The sequence below is a fragment of the Hevea brasiliensis genome, chromosome 3 (genome assembly GCF_030052815.1).
Source record: "Hevea brasiliensis isolate MT/VB/25A 57/8 chromosome 3, ASM3005281v1, whole genome shotgun sequence".
Lineage (NCBI taxonomy): Eukaryota > Viridiplantae > Streptophyta > Magnoliopsida > Malpighiales > Euphorbiaceae > Hevea > Hevea brasiliensis.
The window spans coordinates 107,802,974-107,815,494 of NC_079495.1; the positions used below are offsets into that span (position 1 = coordinate 107,802,974).

At 29.1% G+C, this 12,521-nt stretch overlaps 1 protein-coding gene across 1 annotated transcript; it reads right to left on the minus strand.

The window, feature by feature from the left end:
• Positions 1-4,269: 4,269 nt before the first annotated feature.
• Positions 4,270-6,024, minus strand: LOC110662509 (uncharacterized protein At2g34160-like). Its single transcript, XM_021821484.2, has 5 exons — positions 5,745-6,024; positions 5,305-5,353; positions 5,095-5,157; positions 4,762-4,826; positions 4,270-4,653 (listed from the first exon to the last, which is right to left on the minus strand). Exons 1-5 carry the CDS (start codon positions 5,907-5,909, stop codon positions 4,534-4,536), a joined length of 462 nt encoding a protein of 153 aa, XP_021677176.1. The 5' UTR covers positions 5,910-6,024; the 3' UTR covers positions 4,270-4,533.
• Between the last annotated feature and the right edge of the window lie 6,497 nt (positions 6,025-12,521).

Below are 12,521 nucleotides of genomic sequence, written 5' to 3' on the forward strand. Positions count from 1 at the left end.
TTTAATTAAAATAATAATTCTATATTCAAAATATAATTCTAATTTTTTTATATACATTCACTATTTATCATGCTGTAATAAGATTATAGTATTAATAAATTAAAAAATATTATATTTTTTATATGTATAAACTTTCACATTTTTTAAACTTTTAATAATGTCTTATTTTAAAATAAAAAAATTCTAAATTTCAATTATTCTATTAATTATATTTAATTTTACAATTAAACTCAAACCTAACATATTATGTTAATTATTAATTTTTTAAATAATACATTTATCTATTTAATTTTTTTTTATATATATAATTTATTTTATGTGTTTTTAATGTAATTAAATATTATTTAAAAATTTTATATTCATCTATTTTTATTATATATTACATACTAATTAAATATTTTTTTATAAATTAATGAATATAAATTTTTTTAATAATATTTTTTTATTATTATATTTGTATAAAGCTGATCGATAAATGTAGTAGTATTTATATAGGATTTATAAAATCAATTTTAATGAGAACTAACTTACATATTTTTGAAATATATCTATAATTAAAAAATATAAATTTATTTTATGTGAAATGTTTTTGAAATCAACTTATAAGAAATTAAATTAAAAAAAAAAAACTTCATAAACATTAATACAATAATTCATATGTTTGGCGGTCTAAAACTAATTTATTTTCTTATTCATTTATGTAAAATTTAAATGTAATTGTATTAAAATACTTAAAAATTTTAGATTTATATAAATAAATTATATAGACAATTAAATTTTAAGCCTTAAAAATTTTAAATTTATATAAATCGTAAAATTAAATTAAATAATAAAGAATATTATTATGAATATTATAAATAATGAAGGGTAATTTAGACAAAACTAATATTTTCTCCTATACATTTACACATTTATATATTATATAGATAATATATATAAATATAAATAAACAAAGTTGCTAAAAATATATATAAATTCAGGGTTAAAAATGCTTGGTGCTTTGTATTTGTATTTGTTTTCATTAGCTGATGTTACATATGAAATGCTTTAATGTTCATGAATTAATGATATCTCGCCCCGTATTAATATCATATATTTAGGATAAATAATCTTAAATATTTTTCAATCAAGTCAAATCCAATTGACATAGGAAAGGAGTTTTCATTCTTACCAACATGAGCCTTTTATATAGAGAGAGAAGCTTTTATTAAAATGAAGCATGTATTCTTACCAACATGAGCCTTTTACATAGAGAGAGAAGCTTTTATTAAAAAGAAGCATCTGCGACTAATAGAAGTTGACTGCCATTTGAGAGTGTTACTAGCATGTGAACTCCCATGCAAGAGTATGACCAACCTCATTAGCTTGTCTTCTAATCCAGCACAAAGTATTGTTCTGTCCTTGTTGAAACAAAATTCAGCAATCTTGGATGAGCAATCTCCATTCGGAGGCATTGTCTTCAGGGGAGTTGACAGCACACACAACTTCCTGAGTAGTGAGCATCACACTTGATAATAACATTCTGAAAACTACAGCTTAGAAGTCACAAAAGCCTAACTTATGAATTCAATTATATATAGGTTCTAACCCATATTCATGCAAAATATTTTAGGATCTCTACTATATTTTATTTCATTATACAATTATATAATCACATGAATATAATCATGAATTATATTGATTTATCCACAGTCTAAATGTGTACTTTATTCATAAAATAATCAATAACCCACAAATGAATTATGGGGAGTCTTGTAAGGATGAACAAAAGCCAATGTACAATTACCTACACACACTTGACACATATATGTGTTTTTTGCTATTTCACTAATGAAGATAAAAACTTTTAATTAAAAGTCATGACACATTTTGGCCAATAGTTGCATCTTTTAATAATATACATGACTTTTGAATTTTGACACATTTTGACAATATACATAACTTTTCATGTGATTGTTCTTGATACTGATTTTAAATCTAATTGATCTGGATTAACCCACACAGGTGACTAAAATTATATTTCCAACAAATATTACAACCCTTTATCGACTTAACACCAGCTCAAGCAAGCTTCTCTGGACAAGGTATGCTCCTCACTAGCACCCAAGGCTGCTTTTCAATCCTGAAAAGCATGAATGGCAAAAGAAAATTTTCATTGGTTGAAAAGAAATTTCCTTGCCAAGCTAGAATGTTTCGGGATGTCCTGCAAATGGAGAACATTCATACCCAGCGAATCCCAACAAGCCTTGGCCCGTGAACAAGAAAATAAGACATGCACAATGTCCTTACAGGACCTTGTTTGCACTAAAAAATTATATTATATGTAACTTCCCGTGCGGCAAGGGGAAATAATTTACGACTGGAGGCGGGGCCTCGCTTGAGACCTTGACCAAATGGGAAGCAGGAATGAACCGAATCATACATTGAAATGGGAGAAACTAATCACTAGAGGCGCATTTTGGTGGAATGGCCTAGAGAATTGGAAGAATTTCGGGGTTAAGCGTGCTCATTTGAGAGAAATCCTAGGATGGGTGACTTCCTGGGAAGTTCTCCATTCCACCTATGAGACAAAACCGACTTACGATGGAGTGAGCCAAAGCGGATAATTCTTCTAGTAGTTTGAGTAGGGGCGTTACAAATGATATCAAAGCTTAGGCTTCAGATTCATGGGGAATAAGGTTTTGAGAAGAGTCTAGTTATGAGTCACATGTGGAGAATAGGGTCCACATTCATCCTTGCATTATCATCCTTGCTTCTAGTTTATGCGGTGCTTGCCCTGAGGAGGTGGGGCAAGAGACTTAGAGCTGCTCAAGTAGAAGAGCAGCAGCTACCAGCTCAAGAATAATCTTTTATGGCCTAGGGTCCTATAGATCCAATGGCAGCTACCTTAACCAGATTACAAAGAACCATCGATATAATAGCACAATATATGGTTCACCCACCGCACCGAGAGCGGAACCTTACAAACAAATAATTAATTTTAAGAAATTGATGCCTTGTATTTATAATGTAACTGATGATGTTTATTGATTTTTGGACTCCTGCAAATAGGCAGGGGTCGAACTGCAGTTAATAGACAGGAGATTGGTAGAGTGTGTATAACATATATTGGGGCCAGTGCCAAGGCAGTGGATGACAGACTTCGTACTACCTCGAATTGAGGGATTATCTTGGACCCAGTTTGTGGAATTGTTCATCAACATATTTGTACTAGAAAGCTTCAAAGACTAAAAGCAGTGAGCCTTTGAGGCCTTAAGGCAGAATGGCAGATCCGTAGATGAAAATACTTCAGAATTTTTAGAACTAAATAAATACGCCCCTACAGCAGTTGCTATAGAAAGTATAAAGGTAAAAAGGTTCCTAAAGGGGCTAAATAGGAAGTATGCAAACCTGGCTATGTTGTCTGATCAGTCTTTTGATGTAGTGGTTGGAGTCGGGACATTACAGATGGTATCAGAGCCGGACCTCCTCTAGTAGATGTGTGGTTCGAGGACAAACCAGGCGAAAGCTGGTAAGCCTGTAACATCCCGTGCGACAAGGGGAAATAATTTACGGCTGAAGGCGGAGCCTCGCTTGAGACCTTGACCAAATGGGGGCAGAAATAAACTGAATCATACATTGAAATGGGGGAAACTAATCACTAGAGATGCTTTTTTGGTGGAATAGCCTCAAGAGTTGGAAGAACTCCGAGGTTAAACGTGCTCGCTTAAGAGAAATACTAGAATTGTTAACCTCCTGTGAAGTTCTCAATTCCATATCAACATCCTGAGTTATCCCATTATAACTCAAGATGGGGTGAGCCAAAGCGGACAATTCCTCTGGTCGTTAGACTACATGGAATGACAAACCTATCATAGAGCAACAATTAAGTTATAATGGATCTCATAAAATTCAGTTTTATCCATATGTTAAAAATATATATATATTTTTTTTTCAAATGGCTACCATTTTATGCTTAATTGTTACTTTATAATTGATTTGTCATTCTATGTCAAATGTTGATATGGAATCACAGTTTTAATATATAATCTCCCTTGCTCTACTGCCACCTCATAACCTTTTACCGAGTTAATGCCATTATTAGAAAAATGTTAAACTCTCGTGTTCTCCACATTTCTGCTAATATACTATTGCCCAACCTCTCAATTGGTGTGGCTTCACAGCACAAACGCAACCCTCTTATTCATATAAACATATATGACATTGTTTTATGATTAAACCCAAAAAATCTGGTTAACAAGAGAGCTTAAAGCAGTAAACAAGATGATCTTTGTAAAAAATAAGGTAAAATTTCCTTATAATTAGGCACTTAAGTGCAGTAAGCATAAACGATATATATGCAGAAAGAAACAGTTTAACAACTCTGAGAGTTGTAGAGAGGTGCATATAAAGTGCAACTGGCTCCATTATGCCATAACCATTTTGAGGGAAAAAAAAAACACCAATCTGTATATCCTTCCTACTTATCACTGTTAGGCAGAACAAAGGGGAAGGGGGAGGGGGGTTGTGGATTTATAACTACAGGGATTGATATCAGGCATTGCTGCTCCTTAGTGTCTCCTCGTCCTTGTCTTTGGAGTCCTCCTCTGGGGTTGTATTTGCAGCAAGCATCAGACTGTCAAATTTCTCAGACTTCCCCAACACTATTTCGATCTAGAAATCAAGGGAAAATTAATAAATAAATAAATAAAACCAGAAATCAAATAACAAGCAAACTAAACCATATTAACACCCCTGCAAAGATATCAAACATACATATACCTTTGCCTTCTGAACCAGTCTTCCTTTGTTTTCATCTTTCATGCCTACTGTGGATGTCAAAACTTCTGTTCATTCAAGAAAAAAAAAATCAGCAGCTTAATAATATCGCGAGTACAAAGTTGTTGCTCGGTAATATATATATATTTCATTCAGTAACTCCGGCTTCCTGATAGAGCATAGGCCTAATTATATTTTATGGTTTGGCCACGAGGTTCATTTAATAAGTTTAATTACCATGAGACCCGCCCAACAAAAGGAAAAAATATCAATTAATGATAGCAATCTCTATCTTGGTACGATTGTCAAAGTTAGAATTAAGCCGGGGAATCATACTCTTCTCGGTGGCTAATCCAGTGTTCTTCAATATCTCAGCAATTGTGACAACGGTGGTGATCGCTGTCAGGAAATAAAAATAGAATTAAAATTTAGTAACCATAATGACAAACTTTCTTTTATTTTTCTTTCAGAAAAACGGATTTCACAGACAACATAATGGATAACAACCTAAAAAAAACGAGAGATGACTTTGAACAACATACGTACCCATGCCCAAGGCAGAAAGCTCAACCTCGTTATGTTGCTGTATATACCTCTGTGAAAACAGATCACATATATATATATATATAAAATATTTCAAAGTAAAAGAGAAAATCCAAGGAATGTGCAATCTAAAGAAGCATAACTATGTAAGAAATATTATAACAATCACTGTGCCAGCAAATGATCAAAATTGTCTCCAATTAGATTACATAATATTTAAACATGATATCTGATTCCACATTGCAGAATAAAAAAATAACTGGATGGGATGGCACAAACACAAATTAAAGAAAGAACTTTGAGGTGTAGTACTTAATTCTTGTCAGTTATCTAATCAAAATCAAAGAAAACGAAGGAACCCCGTCAAAAACGCAGGCGCCTCAACTATAAGGCTACAAAAACTAGCAAAAAGGCAATGTACCCAATTGAGAAAAAGGTTAAACCTTAGCGAGATTGACATAAAAGAAGAGTGGCTTCTTGGTGTTGGACACTTGAATCCTATTCTTCTTCTGCTGTGCCTGAGCAGCGACAGATATCTCTGTGGGAGTTCCAGTGGGTGCGGTTGCCGGTGTTGGCAAGGGTGCAGGAGCTACAGTCTCCACCGCCATCTTTTCTCTATAGCTTTCTCCTTCTCTGAATTTCTTGTTCGTAATCTGAAAATAGTTTTTCCTTTTCTAGTTCTTGTTTATAGAGCGGGAACGTTTTATCGAAGAGAAGCGATTGTTGGGTGAGACCGTTATAAATGGTGGTGGTTTCATAAAGGGGCGCGAGTGGTGACTCGGTGGTTAATAAGACAGCAACACGTGTTGATTTCTCAATGGCTGTTGACGTGGTAAGAGAATTAGACGGGCTTGGTTTTTCTTTTTCTTTAACTCAAATGACGAATATGCCCCTGACGATTTGAAGAATAACCATTGTTAGTGTTCCAAGGCTCAAGCCTGAACCAAAATGGGCTTTAGATGCCATAGACTTCAACATTTCTGGAGTTTTGGGCCCAAGCTTTCCTTTTCTTGTCTCCCTGCGAATGTGAAGCCAATTGTTCACTGCCAAGTGTCTGTCTATCTCCCTCCATGAGTTCCATTATTGAATCTCACCCGCTTTATTTAATATTTATATAAAGAAACAACATTGAAATGATATCTCAATTATGTGAATGGATCTTTAATAGAATATTCATATTTAAACGTCATTTATATTTCATATTTATATTTTTTTTTAATTAATGGGATGTATTTTTAATAATATAACTACAATTTATCTAAAAATTATATTTACTGATTAAATTCTAAAAATTGGTTCTCAATTATTGAAGAAGACAGACAGGATACCATATTCAAATAGGGAAAGTTGGAATGGAATTGGCATTGGCTTGGCTTTTTGAGAACAAATTGGATTGCTCAAGGGATGTTTCACACACGTGTGAAAAAAAATGTCGGTGAATGAGGTAGCTGGCAAGTAAGCCATGGCACGACTAGTAAGGTGGAGGTTCAAGTGCAAATCAAATGGGGACAATCCTATCTATTGGATGGTCATTTTCAAAGTGACACCTAGAAAAAAGGTAAAAGAAATGCAAGTGTTGGAGGAACATCCCCGCCCTTACATTATGTTTGGAAACATTTCAAGGGGGAAGGAAAATAAAAAATAATTATTTTCCTCCTCTTTGCTTGGATTGAAAGAAAAAATATATTAAAAAAAATTTATTTTATGAATAATAAAATTATAATTTTATTTTTAAATTTAAAAAAATATATATTAAATATAAAATTATATTTATACTTTTAAATATTTTCCTCACATTCTCTTCATCTTGGAGAGAAAAATAAAAAAAAGATAAAATATTTTTATTTTTTTTTAATATTTTCTCTTTTCCTTTATTTTCTATCTAATTCAAACAAAACAATAAAAAATAGACTTATTTTTTCCTCACATTTTCTTTCCCCTCTCACTTTTTTTCCTTCCCAAACATAGCGTTAAGCCCCATCTTATGCGGAGAGGTCACACAACATATAAATTCTTTAGACCAAGATCTATCAACACAAAGTTGCCGGGGAGTTCTTTGAACCTTAATTAATGGGTGGCTGGCTGGCTCACTCCCATTCTTTTTCAGCTCTTTCTCAAGGGATACAACCTTGTGGGTAAGTATGAAATATCATAATTCGAATATTATTGAAGAAAAAAAAATAATTCACTTAGTTTAATTATTTTTTATTATAAAGTTTAATTATTTTTTATTATAAATTAACCCAAAAGATTTAATTTAAACTTAATTCAGCTCAAAATTAAAATTTTTGAGTAAATGTAACATTTAATAAAGTATAATATAATGTAATATAATTAATTATGTAATTAGATTAAAATTATAGTGTAATATAACTGTCATTATATTATTATACTTTTAAAAATAAAAATATAAGTAATGTATAATTTTTTAATATTTAATTTATTTATACTTTTTTTAGCAATTTATTTATTTATACCGTTAATAATAAGTAATTGATGATTGAGTGTTAGTGATGGTTAAGTGGTAATGGCAATGTAAAAGTAGTGATTGTAGTAGTGACCAGCTAGTAATAGTAATGACAATAGCTAAATGATGATAGCGGTAATCAAGCGGTAGTGGAGACAGTGACAAAGTAGATTAGTAGTGATAATTACAGTAGTAGTGAGATAGTGATAATACTAATAATATTGACAATAAATAAAAAAATAATTATAATTATATCCATTTATTTATATAATGGTCATTATATTATTTTTAAGGATAATTTATTACATTATATAATTATTATTCTATTATATCAATTTTTTTAATAAATAATATAATCAAATATGTAATATAATTATAATTACATGATAATTTTAATAACGTCATACTAAACTAAACTTAAATTTTAATTTAGACTAAATCAACAAGTTCAATTGATTGAATTTTATGCTTAAATTTTTTTATTTAGTCCAACAATAAAGATTTGTGTTAAATTGAACTAACTAAAATTTATGAATCAATTTAGATAAAAAGTTAAATTGCACGTTTTCAATAAATACAATACTGAAATTAAGCCTTATATACTAGTTTAGTAGAGAAAGTGACTTTAAGTCCTTTGTGTATTTTTTCAAGTGCGTGTAGGTTGTAATCACTTTTTCCTTGTTTATTACGAATATTAAGTTGAAAAGTTTTCTTTCTTAAAAAAATTCAAGATTGAAAGTAATTAACAAGCCAGATTTGAAATGAATAAGCTTTAATAAGCACTTCTAATTAATTAATTGAATATATAACAGATATACTTTACCAAATCAGTTCAGATTCATCAAAGCTATGGTAACCCTTCTTCTCTTCACGTCATCTCCAAAAGAGATATTGATGAAACTTACAAAAAAAAAAGTTAAGTCAAATCATGCTAAGCTTCGTCATGAATGTGATGCAGAGAGGAAAAATAATACAACAATATTATATGATTATTGTTGAACATCAGATTTATAATTAACTTCAATTAATTACTATAATTTTGTGACAAATTGGATAATTAATACAATGACTAAGTTTAATTATTTTTTTTTTCTTAAAAATAAATATTACTTCACATGTCGATGTCCAAATATAAGCATTTAAAATATAAAATTTATGGATAAATATATTTACGAGTGACCAAATATTAAAATGGGATAAATTCTGATATTATATAAAAAAATAAATTAAATTTAATTCCACCTAAAAACTATATCAATAAATTAAAATTTATCAAAATCTTATATTTAATACAAAATTTTATATTCCTTATTGGCAAGAAAAGCTCAACAAGTTCTGATCTAAGGGATTTTACAGAGATGAATGCAGAGTTAAAATTTATTAATAATTTTTTTTTAAATTATAAAGTATATTTTCAAGAAAAATTATATACATAAGCGTGTGGACCGCATGATTAGATAATAATCGAAAAAAAAAAAAACAAGGTAAATAATAGAAAATATAAAGTATCTTTGATAAAGGCTCCACCACGAGGTGCATGATGCAACAGATACGGCTCAATTTTGAAGCATATATATAATGGAGTTAGGTGGAACAACATGTCATGAAGTTTCCTATGGAATGAGACTGCTATCCCCTTATATAAATTCTCTTTTTTTTTTTTCTTTAAATTAATTATTAAAAAAAACCCATCCAAGAATAATCACAAATTATTCCTTTCCATCCCATGGATGGTCATGGAATGCTTGATTTTGACTAGTCTTTTTGGTTCTTCTGAGACATCTTAGCTTTGGTTGAAGACAATAATTGAGTTATACGTTCATGGTCCATCCTTATTTGGTTATTAAGACCAAGTTGAGTATAAGTTAAAAGAAAATATAAATAAGGGGAGTTAAGCTTAATCGGCTTAAGCCAATTGAACTTAATCTAAAAACCTAAAAATTGAACTGCATCACCAGGTTGTTGTTGACCTTGATGAACATAACAACTTAACAACCAAAACCCATAAGCTATATTATAATGATTACTTAAGAATCTATTATGGCTAGTTAATAGCTTATCCTCTAATTAAACTTTTCATGCTTTTATGCATGAAATTGTTAGCTTAAATCCAATACATTACTGTATAGACTGTCACCCGCCATGCTATTTGCTTTGAATATTCAGATAATGAGTGCTATAATTCTTTGGACAAAAAAAAAAGAGTGCTATAATTGAAAAGGCAAAGTCTATGAATGATTACCTTAACAGTAATTAAGGTTCAATAAATTTGAATTTCAGACTTCTTTATTTTTTATATTTTAAAGGTAAATAAAAATCAATAAGATTATCTTTTAATTGGCTAGTTAAGCTTTAAGTTTAATGAGTTTGACATATCATTAATATGAATTAATTAGTTGTTCAGATTGTACAATTACATACTAAATACGTTTGATAATCATATTTATTAGTAATTTATGAAAAATTATTGGGAAATCATCATTTTATGAGGAATTTAATTAGGTTATGGTTGGTAATTAACCACCATTAATTTGGCTGTTTTAGCAAATATGAAATGATTGATGACATGTTGCGTAACCTTATTATATATAATGCTTGCGTTTCTTAATCACATCTTAGTCTTCGACAAAGACAATAATTAATTAGGATGACTATAGGCAAATTTATCTGGTTTCTACTTATTAAATGATTAAGATTGGATAATCAGAAAATGGCCCATCATTAATTTTTCCGATTAAAACATCTCTCTATTTAAAAAAAAAAATTTAAATTAATCACAAGAAAACTACACACAAAAAAATAAAATTTCATAAAAAAATTACAAATTAATTATTGACATTAATTATTTTTATCACAATTAGATAAATAATTAAATAAAAAAAAGCAAAAAAGTCAATAATTAAAATCACATAATTGACATTTTTCACACCCATTGAATGATGAAGGATAAATGACAACCCAATAAGAAGGTGGAACTAATAATATATAATAGAAAAGGTCTAATCTTGTTGTTATGTTTTTCAAGTTATTGTGAGCTCATTTAATAGAGATAGGACATCTAATAGTTGAAAGAAAGAGAGTTTTGACTGTTTACAATTAGTCTAAACCAAAAATTGGGCAGAACAAATAAATTGCTTATATCCTAAGTTTCTTTGTAACAAAACAAAGTCAAATTTCTGCTATAGAGAGATCATTTAGTCTCTTTCAATAATTATATATTGTTTATTTTAATATTATAAGAATGACTCACATTCTTATAAATTAATGCTAGTTTTATGTGATCCTAAAATATTATAATAATTTTTATATTTTTTATAAAATATAAATGAATAAGAGAGATTTCTCAGTTTAAATCAATACATACTATTAATTTCATTGTAACTCTGGACAATTAGTCTAACCCTAAATGGTTTTAGTAAGGTAATTGATTGCTTCAAATAAAGTGTGACAGTCTAGGCCAAAAAGATCCCAAATAAGTCAACAAAGGGTTAGGTTCATGTCACTCAGCCACTTAATGCCATATACTTGTTCTATTTTTCCATGTTTTCAAGTGCTTGTCCCATTACCCCACAAAAGTTGTCCTCTATTCCCACTTGCAAACATAATCCTTCTTTTCATTTTCATAAAAAAAAACCTTAATTATATTAATTAATAATTATAAATATAAAACTTTAATCATTTTTAACAATTCTCACAAAAAAAGGTAAAATCTCAAAATAAATAAATAAATTTGATTTAAAGGTTTTATAATTTTATATTTTTAAGAATAAAAAGTCAATTAAATTATTAGGGATAAATTACAACACCTATATAAGAAGAAATTCATAAAATATATAATTAAATAGAAGCAACGTGTAGTCATCTATTGTGAATGGTGAGGTCCTGAAGAGGTCCACTTTCACTTCCATGGAAGAATTTGCATAATAATTAAATATAAAAAGATTGGAAATTTTCACTTTTCTTCATACAAAAAAGTTGCCGCCAATCACTCCTTCACTCATTCCTCCTCATACCTCACACAGGGTCACCGCCATGAACACTCATATTTGCCAATGTTGGAGCATGATGAAATGGTCCCCTGATTTCTATTTTCTATCTGAAAATGAAACCAAATGGGTCCATTTGTAATCTCCTTTGGGAGATGCTTCCACAATTCAAATGTTGTACTCCATTCCTTTCATACAATTTGCTGAAAAATACAGTCTGCTTCCTTTTTCTTTTCTTTTCTTGTGGTTTGTAAAAATTAATTATTTAATTTTTTTAAAATTCAATAACCTCTTTATATTTTATAACATTAAAATTTTAATTTCTTATTAAAAAATATATTAATTAAATTATTTTAGTTTTAAATATTTATATTAATTAATTCCTATCATTTAAACCATTTATATTATTTAGCCTCTACTATTTAGTTTATTTGAGCTAAAATAAGTTTATTAGCGTTTTCTTTAATAGAAATATAACAAAAGCACTAAATTTGTTTTTGGTTTAATTATTATAGAAATTAAATAGTATAAATAGTTAAAAATATGTGATCTACGTAGTATAAAATTTAAGGTTTATTAATTTTTTTTAATAAAATGACTAAAGAGCAAGATTTTATAAAATATAAAAATATTTTAATTAGATTTAAAAAAATATATACTAATACTCTATTGATTTTATAAAAAATATTTTCTCATAATATATTTTCTATTTTTTTAGTTTTTAAGATACTCAAAAATTAATCAACGTAAAAATTATTTTTTAACTC